This window comes from Stigmatopora argus, chromosome 15 (genome assembly GCF_051989625.1).
Source record: "Stigmatopora argus isolate UIUO_Sarg chromosome 15, RoL_Sarg_1.0, whole genome shotgun sequence".
NCBI classification, from domain to species: Eukaryota; Metazoa; Chordata; class Actinopteri; order Syngnathiformes; family Syngnathidae; genus Stigmatopora; species Stigmatopora argus.
In genome coordinates this window covers 11,091,041-11,113,494 of record NC_135401.1, presented here as the reverse complement: position 1 = coordinate 11,113,494, position 22,454 = coordinate 11,091,041, and the positions used below count along the sequence as shown (strand labels likewise).

General features: G+C 40.2%; 4 protein-coding genes across 7 annotated transcripts; 2 read left to right on the top strand and 2 right to left on the bottom strand.

Annotated features, from left to right (window-relative positions):
• On the bottom strand, positions 1-1,278 carry isca2 (iron-sulfur cluster assembly 2). Of its 3 annotated transcripts, none has more exons than XM_077621143.1 (4): positions 1,192-1,278; positions 889-1,027; positions 485-600; positions 1-401 (listed from the first exon to the last, which is right to left on the bottom strand). In XM_077621143.1, exons 1-4 carry the CDS (start codon positions 1,251-1,253, stop codon positions 227-229), a joined length of 492 nt encoding a protein of 163 aa, XP_077477269.1. In that variant the 5' UTR covers positions 1,254-1,278; the 3' UTR covers positions 1-226. The 3 variants fall into 3 exon arrangements, with proteins under 3 accessions (XP_077477269.1, XP_077477271.1, XP_077477270.1); XM_077621145.1 differs by having other exon boundaries at positions 862-1,027; positions 1,192-1,259; XM_077621144.1 differs by having other exon boundaries at positions 889-1,276.
• A 292-nt stretch (positions 1,279-1,570) lies between these two features.
• Positions 1,571-3,396, top strand: LOC144089903 (NPC intracellular cholesterol transporter 2-like). The gene is made up of 5 exons (XM_077621146.1): positions 1,571-1,649; positions 1,906-2,005; positions 2,430-2,537; positions 2,623-2,795; positions 2,976-3,396. Exons 2-5 carry the CDS (start codon positions 1,927-1,929, stop codon positions 3,057-3,059), a joined length of 444 nt encoding a protein of 147 aa, XP_077477272.1. The 5' UTR covers positions 1,571-1,649; positions 1,906-1,926; the 3' UTR covers positions 3,060-3,396.
• Positions 3,397-3,424: 28 nt separating this feature from the next.
• gskip (gsk3b interacting protein) lies at positions 3,425-5,764 on the bottom strand. The gene is made up of 3 exons (XM_077621147.1): positions 5,532-5,764; positions 4,336-4,577; positions 3,425-4,190 (listed from the first exon to the last, which is right to left on the bottom strand). The coding sequence occupies exons 2-3, from the start codon at positions 4,573-4,575 to the stop codon at positions 4,032-4,034; spliced, it is 399 nt and encodes a 132-aa protein (XP_077477273.1). The 5' UTR covers positions 4,576-4,577; positions 5,532-5,764; the 3' UTR covers positions 3,425-4,031.
• A 151-nt stretch (positions 5,765-5,915) lies between these two features.
• On the top strand, positions 5,916-22,309 carry atg2b (autophagy related 2B). 2 transcript variants are annotated; one of them, XM_077621106.1, is made up of 43 exons: positions 5,916-6,021; positions 6,538-6,924; positions 6,992-7,154; positions 7,242-7,394; positions 7,480-7,582; positions 7,980-8,142; positions 8,241-8,420; positions 8,523-8,619; positions 8,705-8,869; positions 9,502-9,653; positions 9,764-9,866; positions 10,138-10,384; positions 10,992-11,154; positions 11,250-11,342; positions 11,447-11,635; positions 12,685-12,958; positions 13,047-13,155; positions 13,229-13,430; positions 13,569-13,711; positions 14,082-14,236; positions 14,516-14,691; positions 14,785-14,935; positions 15,014-15,216; positions 15,599-15,679; positions 15,768-15,874; positions 15,967-16,059; positions 16,137-16,207; positions 16,287-16,363; positions 16,436-16,606; positions 17,290-17,422; positions 17,547-17,674; positions 18,004-18,233; positions 18,323-18,440; positions 18,579-18,770; positions 18,847-18,948; positions 19,044-19,122; positions 19,192-19,399; positions 19,485-19,554; positions 19,782-19,864; positions 20,160-20,281; positions 20,685-20,839; positions 21,184-21,333; positions 21,404-22,309. In XM_077621106.1, exons 2-43 carry the CDS (start codon positions 6,763-6,765, stop codon positions 21,632-21,634), a joined length of 6,147 nt encoding a protein of 2,048 aa, XP_077477232.1. In that variant the 5' UTR covers positions 5,916-6,021; positions 6,538-6,762; the 3' UTR covers positions 21,635-22,309. The 2 variants fall into 2 exon arrangements, with proteins under 2 accessions (XP_077477232.1, XP_077477231.1); XM_077621105.1 differs by having other exon boundaries at positions 17,493-17,674.
• The last annotated feature ends 145 nt before the right edge of the window (positions 22,310-22,454 follow it).

The following is a 22,454-nucleotide window of genomic DNA, read 5'->3' as shown; positions in this document are numbered from 1 at the left end:
TAAACTTCACAATCACCTTTTATTTTCATCTACATTAAACTTTTTTGGGCTAAGCTTATTTACATATTTTACATGCATTAAAAAAACTCAAAACATACATTGTAAATCACTTCCAAGGCGCAGTTGACGAAATTCAATTTTAGCAGAAGTAGCTTCTGATATAATGTATAAATAATGTATTCATTTATTCAAAGCTTGTCAAATTGTGCAGGTAATGACATTTCATCTAAATTTTGACAGAAAATGAGCTGCCACAGGAGCATCCGTGTTCAGCTCGGGGATTCTTGAGGACCTGGAATGTGGCCCGGATGAGTTCTTGGCTAAAATCCACTGTGGCCCCTTTCACAAACTCCATACTGTCTTGGTCCACGATGACTCCTACCCCGTCCTGCTCAAACACTCTTAACAAAAGAGAGATGTGGACAGTGTATGGCAGTGAGACTTTGATGAAATCCCCCCCCCCAAAAAATCACATGCTGTTTACCTGTCATCTTCATTGGTGTTGGCATCAACCAAGAACTTGTACTGGAAACCGGAGCAGCCTCCCCCTTCCACACGTATTCTCAGGTACTCTCCTTTTTCCATGATTTCACTAAGTCTCTGAATCCATACGGATAAAACACCAAAGTCCATGACCAGTTAAAATACTGTCTTGGCCCAAATATAATTTAAAAAATGCATTGAAATAAGCAGTGATTGGTGCCATTGGCGGCGATAGACGTCCAATCCAATTGAACTGGGTGATCAGGCACCGACGACTCAAATTGGATTGGACGTCTTTTGTCGAAAGTGGCAGACGATAAGTTGAGCAGCTGTTTATTATGAACTTTAGTTTGAAAAATGGATGTGTCATCTGTTCACCTTGACGCATGACTGCGTGAGGTTCACCTTGTCATCATCGTCTGGGATCTGCTGGGTTGAGGCGTCGCTGAAGGGTCGATTATTAAGAGTGGAAATGAGCTGCGGACTGGTGAGGGGCCGACAATAGCGTTGTCTCACGGCGATGTTACCGAGTAAGGAAGAAGCCCTACAAAACATTTTAGCAGTGGCGTAACAACGGTTCGTTCTGGCGCAGGAGTTGAAGATAACGTCAGTCTGACGATCAAAAGTTGAACGTGCCGAATTATTAAATAATAACTATACCCTGAATTGTGATGTCACTGTAGTTGACAAAAAAAAAAACGCTTTTACCTGGTCAGGCTTAGCACTTTCGATTTTGTAGCTGATATCATTGCTAGTCGGACTAGTGACATCTTCCATAACAAACTAAACGGAAGTCCCGCCTGAGTTAACGGAAGTCATGGCTCAGCATTCAATTGATTTGTTGAGATACACGCCACTCATTTTGTTTCAGATTAAGTAATACCTCATTTTGGTTTGCAACGCTCAAAAGTCACCTCTTTTTTTTCTTTTTCAGTATTCATTCACAAGAAATCTCATGTTTTAAATTCATTGGAATTAAAAATGTATTTTAATTAGTTTCACCATTTCATTGCTTTCACATCAAGCAAAACGTTTTCCTGTAAGTCAAAATTCGGGCAAAATACTACATTATTTTTCTGGGCGTTTTTTTTCTTTTTTAGTCTCGTGACATGAGGAACTAAAACGTGTTGGGCGTTTGATTCCTGCAATACATCGCGCCTAAGCCGGTAGGGAAAATACATTAAAAAGTTACTTTTGTTTAATCTTTGGTTGTTTATTTTGTTTTGTTTTTTGTTTTTATGTTTTTGTTTGTTATTTTTTACTTTGATCGCTGACTTTCCAGAACAAAATTGCCGTGTTAGCTATTTAGTGTTTACTTAAACAGTGTATTGGGAAATCGAAGTCACAGATTGAACATGTTGTGGTGAAACGCCTTTAATGTGCACATTTTTTAATGTCCTTTTTTTAATAATTATTTTCTAGACCGTTGAAGGGGAAGGAATCATGAATTTTCCAGCTGGCGTCGTTCTGCTTTGTTTAATAGGGTTCGCCTGGGCAGATCCAGTCAAGTACATCGACTGTGGCAAGTTTTAACTCATTCCTACGTTCACGTGTAATAGAAATTCATTAAGAAATATTCAACTATTAGCATATTGTTATGGGAATTTTAGAGTAAGCGCAATCAAACACTTTGACAGACAATATTAACGATTTATGTGTTAATAATTATCTTCTAACGCATCAATTGATAGCTGAGGTATGATGTTCACATAACTTTGTTTATTTGTCAAAAGTGCACTGGTGACCAACCTTAAGTCAAATTGAAAACATTTGTTTACACATTTTTTTTTATTTAGGAAGTATAATTACAAAAACAAAAGAGTCTGGTCAACATTTGGCTGCTTATCCCACTGCCGTCTCAATATCTGCAATTTAAGCAAAGAAGGAAAACAACCAAAGACCTTTCCCCGTCATGTCATGTGACCTTGTTTGCGTTTTATCTTCAGGCTCATCTTCTGGCAAGGTGACCATTGTGGACATTACTCCTTGTCCCACTCAGCCTTGCCAGCTGCACAAAGGACAGTCATACAGTGTCAATGTGACTTTCAACAGCGGTGAGTGCTCCTTATTGATTTTGCTAGTTTACTCTCTGTACTATCTTGGAAGTGCTTCACTCTCATTTGCGTCTATTTTGTGCAGCTGTACAGAGCCAGACGAGCAAAGGCGTGGTCCACGGCGTCATCGCCGGCGTTCCCGTCCCCTTTCCGATCCCCGTCGCCGATGGTTGCAAGTGTGGAATCCAGTGCCCCATCAACAAGCTGCAGAGCTATCACTATGTGAACCAGCTTCCCGTCAAGACGGAGTACCCTGCGGTAAGTGCAATAAAGTAGTAAGTGGATTTTCTGTAATTCTAAAGTTTAGTGTTTTGAAAAAGTGAACCACTCAAATAAATCGTTTTTACAAAACATCTAAAATTGAGGGCGAAAAGTCGAAATAAAGCTTTGACTGTCTCTCATATATACAATATTTTATTTCCTTTTTTCAACTTCCAGATCAAACTGGTGGTGGAGTGGGAACTTCGAGATGATACCAACCAAGATCTGTTTTGCATTAAGTTCCCTGTACAGATTGTTTGAACCAGGTGATGTGGAACACGTCTTTTTATTGAGGGAATATTGACCCGTAAGAATGAAATGTTAATGATTCTACCTACAAATCTGTTTTAGTCGCTCTGAAAATTGATTTTATAATGCACATTTGCCACATTTGATTGCACGACGCCAGTGTTTAATGACACTTCGCAGATAAAACGTTTCTAAATCAGGCACTACATTGTCCTAATGGCTGCTATGTAGTCTGAATTTACACGAATAACATTTATAGCTGATAGAACTTTTGTAATGTCTTACTCTTTGTGCTCTATGAAAATTACTAAATGTGATGAAAATAAAGAATTAATTTGTATCACCTTAATTGCTGAGTAGTTTATGACACAGGCATACACATTACTTGAGAAACTTTTATTGGTCAGCAGCACGAAAAAAGGGCAAATTAGCGCTTGAACATTTCAAATGAATTCCGAAGTAAAAATTCCTGGAAAAAAAAAAAGATTAGCACTGAAACCCCCCCAAAAAGCAAATGCCATTCACTGCATTGTGCTGTAGATCAACACAAGATGTTGTTACACCTTAACATGCCTTTACTATCTTGGGAAATAAAATAGATAAAGAGGTATTTTGTACTTTTCTAACCAAACGGTCATTAAGGCAGATATTTGTGGAACGTGAGAGGAAATTCCGCTTTGGCCCATGTATTACTTCGGGGAAGTTAAACAGATATCAGTCACCTGGTCACAGCATCAGTCACATTTGCATTGCAAGGAGCACAAAAAAAGTAGAATTCTTTTTCCACATTAAGTCAACAGCAGGATGTTGCAATTGAGCGTAAGCAGCCAGTCAGGAATGAACTAGTAAAACAGGGTCCTTGGAAGATAAGGAAGAATGCAAAACGGATAGGGCAAAACTCCTTGTTATAATCGGCAGGTGGACAGACAGTCTGTAATGGTAGATATTTTCTCCTCCAAGTATTTTGATTGGCCTGTTTTCTGGTTACTGTCCATTTTGCTTGAGACTTTCCAGTCGCTGGAGCAAAGCGTTCCCAAATGCTTCTCTGTAGCCTGGACTCAGCGTGTCTAGAAGCGAGTAAACTGTCTCATGGTACTGAGTGCTCAGGTCTTCATCCACTTCATTAAAAGCGTAGCCCACCACCTTTTTGGACCGGGACCAGAGGAGAAATTAGTCTATAACATTTAATCCATTCTTAAAAATTATTATTTTTTTAAAATTATTTTTAGGAAGTTACATAGAAATTGTTTACATGTCAAATTATGGCAAAAAAAAAAGTTTTTCCCACCCTCAATCCTGCTTCTGTGAGCTCCAGACAATATCTGTTGCACTCTCTCGTCTCCACGTTGATATAAGCCACGTCTGATGAATTGTTGAGGTTTTTGGACACGTGCATTTGGGCCACGGCGAAAAGGACATCGTTGACAATGGCATCCGCCTCCAGTCTCATGTCCTTGACGTCACAAAGCTCTATGCATTCATCTTCGAATGCGGACATGGGGTCCTCGGGCTGGTAGTCCACTTCCATTGCTTTTAAAATAAACACACATACAATGACTCACTACCGTTTCTTCAAAAATGGAAAATACTGTACAAAAAAAGAACCCTGATCTCTTAACCAGCTGGTGTCATTGCATTTAAAAGCATGTGATGCTGTAATTCTAGTCCTAGATGTTAATTATTTGTACAGTTTAGTGTGAATAAAACTTTGACCTGGTGCTGAGCCTCACAACTGAAACAAGTTGACACCTGTCTTGATCTAATTGTGTCTATTTCCTGCATACCAGCTGTTCACCCAATGACAAATCGTTTCCTGGCCTCCTCACAATTTAAGAATTGTACAACACTTGAGGTGTGTACCGTTGCAATTACCAAAACTCTACAAAATTTCAAACGGAAAGTTAATGCCAAAGGCACGTAACTATTTCCAGCCTGCCCACAAATTGTCATCCGTAACAGCAGGGGGCGCTGTTAATTGAATAAAACGCCACCAGAACGTCAGCTTTCGCAGTCAAATGGATAATTAATTTCGATAGACGTCCACGATAGTAAACATACACAAAATCTAAATTGAAAATATTCCGTAGCTGTAATTCATGGGTGTAAAATGATGCTATTATACTAATAGCCCATAACTTCAGTATTTTGCTTTCAAGCTGCTCATGAAACGTCATTCACACGCAAGGGTTATTAACGGGGCATAGAAGTCCTACACGTATCATAAATAAATACTATACTAGAAATTCGTGAGAACCTTTTTTCAAACGTTCATGCATATCACTTTATAAACGTTTTTATACAACAAACCTTGAATTAACATCCGGCTATCAGAGCTAAGTCCTACTTATTACTTAACGCCCTTTATAATACGCTACAAGTAAATAGTACGTTTACATCATCATAACAATGTGATATTTGTTATATTTCATTACGATACAATAAATATGGAATAAATCCTTTGAAAATGCGTGCATTTTTCCTCACCTTCCGTCTGGTGTTCTTCCGTGGAAGCTTCCAGCCCAGAGAGCTTTCCGTGGGGGCGGTTGAGTTGACAGTCAATGGAAACTCCAGCTCGTGGACAAATAAAATCACTCTCTTACGTAAAAATAATTTTATCTGGTTTGAGTTTTTATCAAATTAATTACAGTATAAAAATAACTGAATAAAGTAAGTACGCTGTACGTGACAACGCCATGTTATGACGCTTCTGTGTTAGTCCCGCCCATAAAGAGCAAAACTAGTTTCTTTAGGAGAAATCTACTGGTTGAAAAATTGGGGTAGGCGGAATTTGAGCATTTTCTATTGGCTTTCATTTTAGCTGACGTTAATATAGGCCAATCAGATTAGAATGTTTTGATTCCATCGTTACTTTGTGCTATCCGCTGCTCCAACCGAGCATCAAGGATCCCGGAGAAGTGAGAAGGCGCAGTCGGTGGGGAGTCATGAGAGTGTTTGTAAACAACACATTTAGAAGGTAATTTCGCAATCACGCTTAGTCCTTTAAAATCGCTCATTTACGTTTTCTACCTGCACGCCCAGTTGGCTACGTACGTCACTTAGCGACAATGTGTTCACATGTTTTGCTTAATCATTTGACTTTGAACCTATTTTAATCCGTCCATACAACTAACAAGCAATCGTATATTTTGCCATTGTTTTACATTAGTGCCATGTTATTTAGAATGCTAATGGCACTGGACTTAAATGGTTGCTGCGCTGTTATAAGCTAGCTTGATCCCGGCCGGTTAGCAAATGACATGCTTTTGTCTCACGTCGTGACAGCTTTGCTTAATAACGCAGCTAATCACTAGCAGTATACATCGACACACCTTAAGCAATTTCGGAAGTACATTTGTTTCCTCAACGTTTGCTAAATTGATACACTAATGTAACGTTCGTAGAGCCTGATCACTTTAAAGTTGCCGTGTTATTTAATGTGAGTGATGTAAACATTGTGTGTGCAAGCATTCCTTGTGTTTATTCTGGGCAGAAAACTGGAGTCAGAGCTCTGCCTTCGCACATCTTTGTACCCCATCATACCCACCATCATCGTGGGATGTAAAGGATGTCAGAAGTCATATACTTTGATTTCATACAGGCGACAGGATGGCACAACACTGATTCATTCCTAAGAGTCATACATGTAATCACGCTGTAGTTGGAGCGCTTTAAGATATTTTTGTGTTTGCACTATACTGTCAAACATTGAGTCAAGATGCCTTGGCCGTTTTCCGAGTCCATCAAGAAGCGGGCGTGTCGATACCTACTGCATCGCTACCTTGGCAACTTTCTGCAAGAAAAATTGAGTTTAGATCAGCTCAGTTTAGATCTCTACCAAGGCACCGGATCTCTGGCACAAGTGCCTCTGGATAAGTGGGTAAGTTGGATAAACACACAATAGGGACCGACTCAAATAAACGTTAACATGTATTTTATCCTTTCAGTCTCTAAATGAGCTCCTGGAGACTGCAGATGCTCCATTTGAGATCATTGCAGGATTTATACAGTCCATTTCTCTAACCGTCCCATGGGCAGCCTTGCTGCACGATAACTGTGCCCTCGAGGTCAAAGGGTTGGAAATGGTGTTTAGACCAAGGCCAAGAGTAGGTAAGCAAAATTCAGATCATTGGGTGTTGACATTCTGATGCTTCTTGTTGATGTAGCTGAAAACTTGATTGCGACATTTTTGTCCAGCGTCTGGCACTGAACCCATGTATTGGTCCAGTTTCATGACGAGCAGCATGCAACTTGCCAAAGAGTGTTTGAGCCAGAAACTCACGGATGATATGGGGGAGAGCTTCCAGCCGTTTGAAGGACTGGAGAAGTTTGCCGAAACCATTGAAACTGGTACACATGTTGCGGAAGAGCTGAAAGAAGTTGTCAAGTGCTGAGATGGAGCATTTAATAATTGTTTGAATTGTCTCTCCCTTAGTTCTCCGAAGAGTTAAAGTGACATTTTTGGATACAGTTCTGAGGGTGGAACACATTCCAGAAAATTCAAAAACTGGAATTGCTCTCGAAGTTCGAATAAATAAGTAAGTTGGGACACCTCACATAAACAGACATATACAAAAAATATATGCACATATAGTAATCTTAATCCATAATATCCCTCTACTGGCTAACTCGGAAATCAGGCAAGAAAAAAAAACAATTAGGACTCAGATGATCAATGCATATAAATACCTGGCATATATCTACCACATTTCATTGTTATTTGTCTAGGAATAACATAGGAGGCGCAATTCTAGTTATCTTAAGAACAATCACAAAGTAAGTGATACTTTGAGACCTCCTGCCGGGCAGTCAAAACATAGAAATGTTCAATTAATAATATTGAAAGGTCTACCAGTATAAGAAAATCCTGTGTGTAATCTTTAAATGTATGCTTATGGATGGAGATTTGTAGTAAATATCTTTTTTTTTGTGCAGAATTTTTTATTCCGATGAAACTGGGGAGGAGACCTCAAGTATGAATGTGCATCAGCCAATAACATTTGCACACAAGAAACTGCAGATGGATGGCATTACTATATTTTGGGATGAGTTTTCTGAATTGTCCCGAGCTGACTTTAATTCTTCACCCCCTCCAAAGGTTGGTTGTTTCAGATTTTAAACTTTGTTTATATGTCTGTTGCCAGTCCCCCACCCCCAAACATAATTGAAACAATTCACTTTCTTGCATTTTAACAGGAGACAGAGCCAAAACTCTCTCCCAGTTGGAATCCAAAAATTATTTGTGAGCCTCATCCGCAGTTCACAGAGACCGTATCTTCCACGGTACCTTTCCAACCTGTGCAGGTTGGAAGTCTCTGTGGTAAAATTGAGCTGTCCCTCACCTTGAAAAACAACCTAGCCATGCCAGGAGCAAAAGTAATTCACTGAATCTGCCCTCTATAAATAAATATGTTTGCAATTAGACTTTGCTATTGATATTTGCAGACGCGAAACCAGTAATGTTTCTTTGCCTCATAGCTGGATGTGGGAGGGCACATTGACACACTGCTCATTTTGCTCTCCCCGCGCCAAGTTCACTTACTTCTGGACTTGTTTGGAGCTTTTTCCTGTGAACGTGAGTATTTGGTAATTCATTAATAAGACCCACAGTGTCACTAAATCTTTTAACTCTTTGAGCATTTCTCTACTTTGGCATGAAGGTGCAAAGGATTGGTCCAAGGACAGAAAAAGTCGACCGATGCAGCAAGAGGATGAATACCGACTCCACATGGAACTAAACCGCTGTCTGAAAAAGGAGACTGCAATGGCAGGCGGAGAGGTTGAGCTCTTTGAGAGCCAGAACACCCGAACTGTCTCAAGTCGAGGTTTGACTGAAACTATTCTCCACAGTGCAACAGCCATAATTTCCAGCACAATTCCTTTATAAGTATTAGTAACAGTTTGACCCTGGAGTGATTTGTATCTATCAAGTCATTTCTTAACAATTCGCAACAGTAAGGGTATTGCGATGTGATCCAATATGGAAAAGGGCATTCTCAATACATATTGCGATGCTTGTCAAACTTTTAGGTTCACAGATGAATGAAAAACAAAAAACATTGTTTTAACATGTTTAATGTAAAAAGGGAATTATTTAGTATGTGCTATTACAAACAGTTTTAAGGAATTAGAGCTAGCTATAGTCATATAGTTTGACTTATGCCAAATATCTGAAAATATGTAAAAAAAAAATATATTAAAAAAAAAGCTAAAATTGAAACTCTTTATGATGCGTTCTTGTCGTTTTCACCCAAGTAACATTTAATTTTGAATAATATCCCTTGTAAATTTTTGGATTGCCAGGGCACCGATTCGAAGTGTCCCCTGCCTAGTGCCTGTAATTAGCTTGGATAGGCTCCGGCACCCCTGTGAGGATAAGCGGTTGAGAAAATGAATGAATAAAGGATTATTGTTTTTGTCTTTCTCTAAATAAACCCACAATTGAACCGTGGAGTAGATGATGTCTTCTTCTCCATGGCTGACATGGACATGTCCCACAGCTTGTCCTCCCTTCCCCCTTTGGGCGAACCACCCACTGTCGATCTGGACTTGTCACTCAATAGCAACTACTCTGCCTCTCCGGGAGAATCCCCTTCAGGAAACACTAATGTAATTCTCATGGAAATGTTTTAATTATATCTTTAAAGAAAATTGTATCACATTTATACTTCCAAACGTCTACATTTCTAATTCTACCCAATGTATTTTTGTGATTGTAGGTTCTATGGGACGATTACATGGATGTACCAAGACAAAGAGACAAGCATCTTCCTGGAAAGTCACGAGATTCCCAATTCCCTCAAACATTATTACGACCAACTTGTAAGTGTGTGACAAAATAATGTCTAAAGACAATAGACATTTGTTCATTTACTGCCAACCCTCACAGTTCATTTGGATTGAACGTCTAAAAAGTACAAACTAATTTAAATTCACAGTACAAAATGAAAAGCGCCATCTGATTGGATGTCATCGGGCCATCCGTTTTCTCATTCCCCTTTGTCAAAGGCATTTGAAGAGTTACTTTTCTTGTCATTTTGGGCCAGTGATAGTGAAAAGCAATACTGAACACATCTTCTTTTGATCATTTCAGCACATCCATCCAAAATGCACGGTGACGAGTCACGGCCAGAGCTTGTGTTGAGTCTGACACTGAGTAGTCTGGCAGTCGCAGTCCTCCACATTGACCCGCTGCCACCATTAGATGCTTCCCCTAGTCCATTGGGCCCCATGGCTGCACACTTCTTCAACATATTGGGCCCTGCTAGACAACTCAACCCAGCTGCTTTCCTTCAGTATCGATCAGTCTTAAATCAGGCCTGTCCACAAGATCATCTCAGGTGCACATAATCTCTATTTTTTCCAGTTTTTTGTAACTGCTTGTCTCGGATTAGAACATCACATTGCATAAGAATGTATCTTAGTGTTGAAATTGTTTGCCACTAAAGTATGTTTTTTCATTTATGGCTTTGTTTTGTAATTATGACGGCAAGGCTGCATTAGTATATGTCAGGGTTGTGTAAATTGGGTGTATGTCGCTGCTTTAGTAGCCAAATTCAGCTGGAAGAGGAGGACCTCCTATATTAATGCTCAGTTAGATAGTGGTGTGGTAAAAAAAACTGTTTTTCATGTTTAAAATGAGCAAATATTGTCCTTGTCCATCATTAAGTATCCCTCAGCTGAAGTTGTTAAAAATTTAAACGTGTACAGCCCTTGTACAATGCAAATTACCTCCCTAATATCCAATTTCATTTTGCATTTCACTTATCCTTTCTTGTCAATTTAATGAAATCTTAAAATGTTATTTTGTGGAAGATTTATGTTGATGACAGTTTAACACTGAAACAGATTTGGATCTGCACCCTGGAAATTATTATTTTTAATCAATCATGTTCTGCTGTAATTCTTTCCAGATAAGTTATTTTTGTCATGTTGCTACTTCTGCAGGTTTGTGGGCCAGGGTCTCAAGATAAACTACGAGCATTGTCAGGGGTCCGGCCTCCGGATTTTTAGCACTGATGTTTCGCTTGAGCAAATGGAGTTGCTGGAGTGTCTGTTCCCCTCAGAGGTCGGCGACGGTAGCTCTCAAAAAGGCATTCAGTACACTGAGGTCAGCCATGCAACGCTGAGTTCAGCACATGCTCTGCATATGCATTTCTGAGGGATTCACGGCACGACACTCACCCCCTTTCTGTCACAACTCAGCTCCTGACTTTTGGCACCGCAGCAAGTGGCAACGCACCTCTCAGCACCTGCTTTCACCTGCTTTACAAACAGGCTGAGCGTAGAGGGCCGCAGGTAAATCCATGATCTGAAAAAACAACTCACTTGTTTGCCACTCACTTATATTTACAGCACCTTTTTATCCGAGTGGTACCTCATCCTGAGCTTTATGTCTGCAGGGCGGCCAGGTGCGGCTAAGCACCATTCCCAGGAAAGCTGACATGCACATAGAACTGGGCCCCGTAAGAGCTGAGCTCGACATCAGTATTGTGGACCGTCTCAATTCGGTGCTTCGGCCTCAAAAGCTGGCCGCCACAGAGATGATGGCCTCACACATGTACACGTCTTACAATAGGCATGTCAGCTTGGTAAGAAGCTTTCGTTATTATGCAGAACATTTCTCAAGGTCAATTTGATTGATTCTTATTACTAATTAAAGAATAATCATAATCACAGACACTGAGAAGTCACTACATTATGACCCCACTCTAATGTAAAATGATACAGTTCATTTACAATGGTGAAACTGCGTAGTGTGTTAAATTTATACCTTTATTAAAGTTTCAATAGCAGACCTTTGTTTACAATGAATTTTAGAATGTATTTAATCACATGTATGCCTGATAATAATTCACTCATTGGCTGTCACAGATGGTGGTAATTAAACCAGAGTAGCTCTAAAAATAAACTGTTTACACATTTACCACATGGATTTTTGGCATGATACTGGTACTTAAAGCAATCAAGGAAACACATCAACAAACGTCCTTTTTCTAACAGCTTAAACTTCTTTTGATAAATTAACTTATTGGATGCTATTGCCGATGCTAGTCGTCCAATCCATTTTGACTGGGAGGGCTAGCACCAATCAATCAAAAATAGCTTTGATGGGTGTTAACGGTAGCCAAGGAGTCCACTAGTCACTACACCAAGGGTGTCAGACTCGGGTTGGTTCGCGGGCCGCATTAACATCAACTCGATTTCATGTGTGCCGGACCATTTTAGATATAATAATTTGATTGTTTTTTAATAAATGGATTAAAAGAACTGGATTAAAAGCCCTGAATATTCAGTTTTTTATAGATCTAAAAGAATGTTTATTTGAGCTTTTTTGTATATTTTTAGATTTTACAAAATGATTTTTAAACTAAAAACACAGAAAAAAATGATTAAAAAATTACAATTAATGATTTATAATAAATTTAATATACATCTATACTCTTCATTTTAATTTGATCCTAAAACAGAAAGTCGGCACTCATGATTTACTTTCCCGGGCCACACAAAATGATGCGGCGGGCCAGATTTGGCCCCCGGGCCGCCACTTTGACACGTGCACTACACATTTACTTCTTGGTTAGTGGTTTGTTTTATGATTAAGCACAATAACGTGGATACAAATGTGCATTCTTTGCAGCATAAAGCATTTGCGGAGGTTTTTCTCGATGACAGCCACACACCCTCCAACTGTCACGTGTCATTGACCGTTAATGCCCCAACACTGGGCCTGGCCGTCCGCTTTCCCATTCCTGACCTGCGCTCCGATCAGGAGAGGGGTCCCTGGTTCAAAAAGTCTTTGCAGAAAGAAGTACTGCACCTGGAGTTGGAAGATGTGGAATTTAAAACTGAATTCAGGGGTGGCAGTACTCCAGATCAAACAAAGATGGAGCTCACCTTCAAAGAACTGATTGGTATGATGAGGTCCATTGTAAAGGAAAGATAACCCATTATCCACAGAAATAGCTCTATCTCTATTCTCCCTTTTCCCACTTTGTACAGGCCGATTCCAGGAGGAGCCAGAGCAGACAGCTGCCAGGTTCCTCAGAGTGTCTCACACCATGGACGGAGACATGACAACATCTGAAAGTGTCAAATTCGATTGGCCACGGTCTGTTTCATAAAAACAGTCTGGTCTAGTTGTTCTAGGTCATCTCCAACTGACTGTGGACTTTTCCCAACAGTGTCGTGTTGAAAATAAACCCTACTGCAGTGCACTCAATTCTTGAGCGTGTGACAGCAGAGGATGACGAAGGGGCTGAGGACCATTCTCTTGAAGAAGAAGAGGAGGAGGGGGCTGCCCATTCTCTAAAGGATGTTTGTGATTTTGGGAAACCAGAGCCATCACCCTTTTCATCCCGAAGGGTTATGTATGAAAATGAAGAGGTACGTGTCACTAACACCAAACTTCACCGGTTTGCACCTTTTATTTAAATAGCTACATTGATACCACTTTACAAATACGTACCTCAAGCTTGCATATATGTTTGGATATTTTGAAACGTTTTATTTTCATAATTCCAGATGGTCATACCTGGCGATGCTGCTGAGATGACAGTCTTCCAAGAGAAAACTATGAACAATTCTCGTTTTGTCCTTGAGCTATGTTTGCCGAATGTGCAATTAACACTACCGAGCAAAGCATTCTACGAAAAACTACACAACAGGTAAAAATGCAAGCGGAATTAAGAGCTGTACATGCTAACGTGATAATACTTTACATCACATTAGCGTTACAATATAAGTACTCTACTGTAGATATAGCCTCTATGAACGACCTAAATCGATATTAATGCTATGCTAAATATTGTAATGTACCGCACTAGCCGAAAATACACAATGAAAGGGAAAAAACATATGTCGCGTTTTTGGGGGAATTGTAGTTGCTAAAATCAAAAACAAAAAACAGACGTCATCTTGGCCACCATAATGTAATGATGTGTGAATAGTTTCACACAAAAGGCACACTGGAGTACAAGCCCTCCTCTGCCCCAATCACTTTATATAAGTTGTAAATGATCTGTATTCATATTATAGAATAAACAATGACCTGCTCCTGTGGGAGCCCACTGCTCCTTCGCCCGTGGAAACTGTGGAAAGCATGCCATATGGTGTTGGACTGTCTGTCGCCAGTCACTTCAATACTTACACCAAGGACAGCTTCACCCAGTTCCACTCAACAGGACCTGAGGGTGAGTTGGCTTTTCTCCTAAATACTGTTTATAGACTTGAGTTCACAAAATTTACTATCATTTGTACAGTAGTGCAATCAGGGTGTTCTTATGTCTTGTAAAGTCTAAATATTAGTACTCCTTTATCAAAAGGTAAACATTTTTATATTGACAGATTTTTATGAAGCCACATGTATTAAATGTGGCTATGGAAGTTTTGTTTGGGGGGGGGAAGAGAGTTACACTTGAGAAATTGCTAAACACGGGAAGATGTCTTGACATTTTCTGTTCTGCTTGTAGAAGACAGCGGTGGATCAGATGAGGAGTACATGCACTACTATTCACCTTCTTCTGACCGGGGAAACAGGTGTCAGAAAAAGAAAAAGCCTAAAGCTCTGAGTAAGAGCTCCCAAAGCTTGTTCTCTATCATCATCAGTGTCAATCATGGGTTGGTTGCTCTTCAAACTAATGCTAAGGTACCTTCATCCGCCTTATTCTTCCTAATCCTTGTTCCAAACTCTTGTTTGGGCAATTATGTATAACTTGTGCGGACGTTTTCCTTTCCCTAGAAAGAGGATAAAACACTACTGAAAAACAAACATGGGGAATTCTGGCTGGAGGTGAAAAACGCAGTGCTGTTCACTGTTATGCAACATCAAGGCTTTAAAGACCAACACTATGTCTGCTTCCACACCACCAGTAGTTCCATGTATCACCAAGGTAACTAACTGCATTGCTGGGTATTTAATGTTAATTTAGCCGGAGAAATTGATTTGTTAACCTCTTTCAATTACACAGGACTTGTAGATGGAAGCCCTTCCTCTTCAGACATCAAGCTACCATGCAGGTTCCATCCACATTGGCTGGAACCAACTATTTATCAGTCAGAGTCGTCCACCGAGAGATCATCAACTCCATCAGAGGTTATTGGCTTGGAGGCCCGCAGTATGGTGTCTGTTGCTGTCAAGATCTCATCCCAGAATGCAGAGGGGAATATCAAGGTAAACTGTTGTGATTTATGTCTGGTAAAAGCCATATCTGTGGGCAATGGCATGACATTATGGTAAATTTATTGCCTGCATGACCTTAAATGTGCATATGGAGTTCATTCTGTTTTTATATTACAAAAATATTGTTACTGCCCCCCTACAGGGTTGAGGTTTTCAGATTATGCAAAAATCTTCTCAGTTTTGAGCCGAGTAACATTAACATATTTAAAACAGTATAGTATTGACAATGCTTAAACCCCAGATATAGAATTATTACCAATAACTATTCTAATTGCCTTCCTTCTGGGTTAGTTTTTGCTTCTTGAATATTTGAATTAAGTGATGTTATTTATACTACATTTCCTACTTAATTCTGATTTACTTTCACATGCAGGAATTTTTGGTTGCTGTTGGAGTGAGAGGAGCAACAGTCCAGCACAGAATGGTCGCTGCCAATCAGAGCTGGCATGATCAGGTAGTGCCATTAGCCTCTCAAATTGAAATGACATATAATTCATTAAATCGATAGAGCGGAAAACCAAAGACCAATCTATTTTTTCCAGATCTTTGAGTTTTTGAATATAGCTGATGAGCCTGTTTTGGGTTACTCCCCTCCCACATCTGTCAGTACTCTTCATCTCCATTTATGGAACTGCTCTCTTGACTATCGGTAAAGTAGAGCTCACTGGGAATTGCCAAATGAATTAGCAATTAGTTGTCGACCATTTGTTCTCATGTGGTTTGTTTTTTATCTTTGGACAGACCTTTTTATCTACCTCTCAGATCACTGCTTGTGGTAGAAACATTTAGCATCTCTAGCAGTGTTTCTCTTGACCACTCTTCCTCGACGCTTAGGTATGGCGACTCGGTGGCTAAAACCCAAGGTTCTGTTCTCTTACAGCAGATATGTTAAGTCTCTGACTCTGTTCCAGGATCATTATGGATGAAGCTGCTCTTTTCCTCTCAGACAAATGTAATGCTGTCTCTGTCAACTTAGCACGTGGTAAGGTAACCTTAATAATGAACGAACTGCATTAGAAGCATGCTTTTAAGCGATGCTTGTGTTCTTGTTTTTGTCCCAGACTATGTCCAAGTAGTAGGCATGGGAACTCTGGAACTGCGGATCACAGCTGTTAAACCTGCCATGGATGGGAAACTGGTAGGAGGAACATTCCTATGACCTGAAGGAGCTCGGACTTTTGACACATTCTTGTCATTTTTTTGGTCATAGACTGAGCCGAGGTTTGAGCTTCGATGCTCAAGTGACGTGATCCATATCAGAACATGCGCCGACTCCTGTGCTGCCCTCATGAATTTAATCCAGTACATTGCCAGCTACGGGGATTTACTCCCACCTGGAGAGCCAGAGGCTAAGCAAACCAACTCTACACAAAAAAACAAGGTAAGCAGTGGAACAGTATTTTTTCAGGTCTCTGTGGTTGATTTTAAAATTGGATATCTGTTTAATTGTTTAACCCTTTATTCAAAGTGTATTTTCATTTAGTTTTATTTATATTCTTTGTATTATGTATTGTCTATTATTCATTTAACATGTTTTGTATTAGTTGTGCCAAAAAAATAAAGCATGGTTATTTTCCAGTGTGGTCAAAACCACATTTTGCAAATTGTATGACTGAACACATTCATATTCAAGAGCTAAGATAACAATGGGATGAAACCAAGACAATTTGAAGATCTGAAAATAGGGGAAATTAAGCTGCATCTTTAAACAAACAAACAACTCCATGCTTATAGAAAGTTTGAGCAAATAACGAAAGAGTATTATTTGGCGGTAAAGAAATAAAAGGTGTGGTATTGAGAGAAAAAAAAGTAGTAATACGCTTATAGGTGACCAAGAAAAAGAACAAGCTTCAAATTTGGATATTATTTTGCTGTTGTTGTAATTTTGAAATAGAAAAAGACTGACACTAAAACTCGGTTATTTTATGTGTAATGTTCAAAACAAGACGGAAATCAATCAACACCAAAAATCATGTATTTGTTCATGCCCACATAACATTTTTTTCAGTTATTGAACAATGGCAAAGATCTACAGATTCTTAGTCTGGGTGTATGTTTGAGCAGGCGGACTTGCCCAGTCAGCTTGTCGCACCGACACCGCTACTACCTGAGACCGAGCAGCAGATATTGCAGGATCTGATGAGCGAAGCAATGGAAGAAACTGATGGCCAGCATGCCCCTGGGCCTCAACAGAATGGTAAACACTGGCTCCATAATTATTCTTCCTGCATCCTTCTGCTTGATTGTATATATGATCAAACTTTCAGGTGCGCAGGAGAAGAAGAATCATCATCCCTGCTCTGACTTGTTCCTCTTCCCAGATGAGAATTTTGGTCAAGATTCCAGCCCTACTTTTCCCATTCGCCACTCTCTCCTCACTCTTGCCATCAATCAGACACAGGAGACTGACGACTTTTGTATTCTGGAGACGCCTGGTTCTAGAGCAGAGGTCAGCTTATTAACATAGCCAGTCCTAATAAATTTAGTTGGGATTTACAGTACGGTATTTTCCGCACTATAAGGCGCACCTTCAATGAATAGCTGAATCAATTAACCTTAAAATTTGTTTCATATATAAGGCGCACTGGAATATAAGACACAGTAGTAGAAATAGTGGTGGTGGTGGTAATGGTGGTAATAGTAGTAGTAGTAGTAGTTGTTGTTGTAGTAGTAGTAGGGTATTGTGTTATACATCCACTAGATGTTACCTGGATTGAGAACAGCTCAACTCTCTTAGCTGTCTGTTTCAATTGCATTGCTGGGAAATTTGTGTTTCAGGATGTCGATCAGGAGCCTATTGTGAAGTTACTCATCTCCGAGCCAGTCCAAATCAAATACGATCACTTCAGTCAGCCTCTGGATGGAGGGAATGCCACTCGTGGAGCCTTAAATTTCCCTGTCCCTGAGGTGCGTTATGTCATCAAGGAGATCTCCGTTGTGTGGCACCTCTATGGCGGCAAAGATTTTGGCAGCTTGACCTTCTCAGCTTCCCCTACTAGGAGCCGAGGGTGAGTTCAGAATAGAGTTTAAAATCGTGTGAGGTTCAATATACAGAGAAAACAACTGAATGTTTTTCTCCCCCCTCTATGCGATTTAGGACTACCCCTCAAAGTTCCCCCTCTCAAACCCCAGTTCGCCGGGGTAGAGTTTCAGGACGCACTGGAGGTGGAAAAGGGCGTAACCCTGATGTTCTGATGGAGATCCAACTCAGCAAAGTATTTTTTTCTCAGCTATCCTCAAAACATTGTGCTCCTAGGCCTAACGTTGTGGCTTATTTATGCCTGTTCAAAGCCGTTTAATGACATTTCCTCCGGTTTTTCAAGATATCTATCAACATCCTTTTCTCTCCTCAGGTGAGATTTCAACACGAGGTATACCCACTAGAGCAGGAGGCGGCAGGATCACCCGCAGAAAAACCAGTCTCCCGCCAGGTGTTTGTTGTACAAGACTTAGAAATCCGTGACAGACTGGCAAGTTCCCAGATGAACAAGTTCCTCTACTTGTACTCCAGCAAAGAAATGCCTCGCAAGGCTCATTCTAACATGGTGAGGAAACGCAGTGTACGTGTGGCACCTACTGCAATTCCAATGTGGTAAATGGAAACTGCATTCTGGTACTCAGTTAACAGTTAAGGCACTACACACGTGTCCTGAGTCTGGTCAGTCGCCACAGGAGTGCTGCTTACGTGTTTCTCTGCTGCCTCTCCGCCTAAATATTGATCAGGTAAAGCATGTTTGTGTGTGTTTGTGTATTGAACTGACAAAAAAAAGACTTAAAAAAATTCCAGTATAAGAATGCCATATAATTTTTTTTTTAAGGATTCACTCTTCTTCCTGAAAGACTTCTTCACGAGCCTTTCCACCGAAGTGGAGTTTTTCTCCCCGCCCACTCAAGATGGTAAATAATGCAAATGAGTTCAAAGTGTACTTGAAAATTGGCCGACTAAATCGTTTAATCCTGCTACAGTAAGCGTGTCCATGAAAAAAGCCGCCGCCCCCGAGATCTCATGCAGCTTCTCTAAGCACGCTGGCACCAATCAGGACCCAGCACCTATCATCTCTGTCCCTGCACAGAGACGTATAAGTCAAAATGGTTTCTCCATGTGTGGCCGGGAAGAGGTGGGTGAGAGTGACGGATGCACCTCTTCTTTTTCAGACCAGCCCATATTCTTTAGGTCAGTACCAGATACGGTGAATGAATGAAAAAAAAGATCCAATTTTTTGACAGCCTCCTTATGTACTCATATTTTTCTACCACAGGGAGTTCAGATTCACCTCTGAGGTTCCCATTCGATTGGACTATCATGGAAAACATGTCTCACTGGAGCAGGTAGTCTTAACTCATTGGCTGCCATTGACCGCGATAAATATTCAATTCATTTGAACTGGGAGTTTGTTAGCTGCCTATCCTCCCAGTTCAAATGGAATGGTTGTCTACTAGAATCATAACAGAAGGGTGAAAAGAGCCACGTGATTGGACGTCTATCATTGTCAATGGCACTGAAAGGGTTAACAAAGCTTTGAGTGTGCTCTTAATAATGTTGTTTTTCTCACCAGGGAACATTTTCAGGGATCATTATCGGCTTGACACAGCTGAACTGTTCAGAGCTCAAACTGAGACAGCTCTGTTATCGACAAGGGTACCGTTTTATTATTATTACTATTACTAAGAAAGAAAACTGATGCCCAGTCTATTTGTAATGAATGCCTTTTTAGTAATGTATGTTATTAGTTTCTTTGTTTAGTTTTTCTAGACTAAATTGTTGTACAAGTGACAGATTATTTGCCCACTAGTACATTATTACTATTAAATTGCCTATTTCAGTATAATGAAATAATGTAGGCCCCAGAAATAGTCATATTCAAAATTACATAAGACTTGTTTGCTTTATTTCTGTTCTAATTTTGCTCTTTTTCACTTTGAAACTCTTGCAGGTTATTAGGTGTGGATAAGCTCTTTTCCTATGCAATTAATGAGTGGCTTAACGACATCAAGAAAAACCAGCTGCCAGGCCTCCTGGGGGGTGTGGGGCCCATTCACTCACTTATCCAATTGGGTAAATATGACCTTCAAATGCATCCATGAAAGAATAGGATTGGATATAGATAAGAATTAGATATAAGTTTTTTTAATTACTTCACTGATGTTGACATTCATTGATTGGATGTCTATCAATGAATGTCAACATCAGTGAAGTAATTAAAATTTTCTTATATCTAATTCTTATCTATATCCAATCCTATTCTTCATGTGGCTCTTTTCATCTTACTGTTCATTTAAATGACGCTATCACTAATAGATGTCCACTTTCGTTTGAACTGGAGGGAGGTTTGTTCATTTGCCCAACTTCAAATGCATTGGATGTTAATCGCTGTCAGTGGCAGTGAATACGTTAATATTGGAGTTAGATTTCTTTTTTTCTTTTTTAACACAGCCCAATGGTTAAATCTTATGTTCAGTTCAGGGATTCCGGGATTTGGTGTGGCTCCCAATTGAGCAGTACAGGAAGGACGGTCGTATTGTGCGTGGTTTTCAGCGTGGCACCGCCTCGTTCGGAACTTCCACAGCTATGGCCGCCTTAGAGCTCACCAACAGGATGGTGAGAACCATCCAGGTAATTTAATGTTCTGGTTAGAGACTAAACCTGATTGTATCACATGCAGTTTCAAAAGTCTGTTTAGAGCAGGGGTGTCCAAACTATTCCACAAAGGGCCGCAGTGGGTGCAGGTTTTCATTCCAACCCATCAAGATGACACCTTTACACCAATCGGGTGTCCTACAAGTGCAATCAGTGGATTGCAGTCAGGTGCTTCTTGTTTTCTTCAGAAATCTCATTGGTCAAAATGTCTGTGCTGGATCGGTTGGAACAAAAACCTGCACCCACAGCGGCCCTCGAGGACCGGTTTGGCCACCCCTGGTTTAGAGCTTTTGCGATCATGACCTGATTGGATTTTGTAGGCAGCAGCGGAGACAGCCTATGACATGGTGTCTCCAGTGGTGAATGACAGAGATGTGAAGAAGGCGAAACGTTTCTCCCACTACGGTTTGGCTCATCAGCCTGTGGACTTAAGAGAAGGTGTAGCTAAAGCCTATACAGTTGTGAAAGAGGTAACCATCTTAAGCAAGGGTATTCATGCAAAAGTGCTGTTTCTCAATGGCCAATCTTTATCCACTCAAGGGAATCACAGACACAGCACTGACCATCTACGACACGGCCACTCGGGAACACGAACAACGCGGCATGACCGGGGCAGTGGGCGGCGTTCTCCGTCAGCTGCCGCCCGCAGTGGTGAAGCCCATCATTATGGCCACGGAAGCAACCTCCAACGTCTTGGGTGGCATGAGGAACCAGATTCATCCTGATGCCCGCCAAGAGGAGACTCAAAAATGGAGGCAAGGCGAGGAGTAATTGAGAATAACTGGTCCTGGTGTAAATAATCATCACCTCATGATGGTCAAATGCACTCGTTCCCTCACAGTGCCTTCATGTCAATGGTTATTCAAATCTATTCAAAGAGACACATTCAAGTCATATCCTTCTTAGATGGTGGAGTATCTAAATATTTAAGCATAATGATGACTTGTTTACAGATTGTTCTGTTTTATCCGTCCGTGTCAGTAGTAATTCACACGGGTAACCTTGGATTAGAAGTTTACGTGCTTTATGTTGGCTTTATTTACTGTAAATAGTCTTAATTTGTAACATTTCAAGAAAATATATGAAGGAAAAGGAAATAGTATTTTGGGGGAAGCTAAAGGGATACATACTAAAAAAAATGTACGGAATGGCGCAGCTCTCTGTGTCAGGCTAAATATTCACCTGTCAACATAGTCAAATTACCAAATGGACTGCTTTAAATTATGTCGAAACTAAATTTGGGGATCTTCTTTGTTATTTTGATCCAAAAGCTCAAGATATTACTCGGATTGTTTCTCTGAATTCGGTTTTTTTTTTGCAACTGGCTGCATTATTTTCCTTTTTTAGTAGGAGGTAAACATTGTATATACATGTACAGTTCATTCATTCAGACTTTATTTAAAAAGCATGAATGGAAAATTAAAAACGTACAATGTTCAAGAATAATTGTACCATTATTGTGAATGCAATGATATGCACGCTGACAAATTTTTGACCTGTTGAATCGGAAAAAGACGTTGCCTTGGCAACAGAGAACACGCAAACTTCGGACGAGAACTCAGGTGAATGCTGTCGTCCTCTCAAGACGTTT

Bases quoted from the DNA above. Each gene is read 5' to 3' on its own strand.
- atg2b (XM_077621105.1), top strand. From the start codon at position 6,763: ATGCCTTGGCCGTTTTCCGAGTCCATCAAGAAGCGGGCGTGTCGATAC. The intron at 11,343-11,446 runs GTAAATCCATGA...TTATGTCTGCAG, and splicing joins CTGAGCGTAGAGGGCCGCAG to GGCGGCCAGGTGCGGCTAAG. The intron at 18,949-19,043 runs GTAAAGCATGTT...TTTTTTTTTAAG, and splicing joins TCCGCCTAAATATTGATCAG to GATTCACTCTTCTTCCTGAA.
- gskip (XM_077621147.1), bottom strand. From the start codon at position 4,575: ATGGAAGTGGACTACCAGCCCGAGGACCCCATGTCCGCATTCGAAGAT. The intron at 4,191-4,335 runs GTGGGAAAAACT...CGGTCCAAAAAG, and splicing joins TCACAGAAGCAGGATTGAGG to GTGGTGGGCTACGCTTTTAA.
- LOC144089903 (XM_077621146.1), top strand. From the start codon at position 1,927: ATGAATTTTCCAGCTGGCGTCGTTCTGCTTTGTTTAATAGGGTTCGCC. The intron at 2,006-2,429 runs GCAAGTTTTAAC...TTTTATCTTCAG, and splicing joins AGTCAAGTACATCGACTGTG to GCTCATCTTCTGGCAAGGTG. The intron at 2,796-2,975 runs GTAAGTGCAATA...TTCAACTTCCAG, and splicing joins TCAAGACGGAGTACCCTGCG to ATCAAACTGGTGGTGGAGTG.
- isca2 (XM_077621145.1), bottom strand. From the start codon at position 1,253: ATGTCACTAGTCCGACTAGCAATGATATCAGCTACAAAATCGAAAGTG. The intron at 601-861 runs GTGAACAGATGA...GTATGGATTCAG, and splicing joins TCACGCAGTCATGCGTCAAG to AGACTTAGTGAAATCATGGA. The intron at 402-484 runs GTAAACAGCATG...TCTTTTGTTAAG, and splicing joins AACACCAATGAAGATGACAG to AGTGTTTGAGCAGGACGGGG.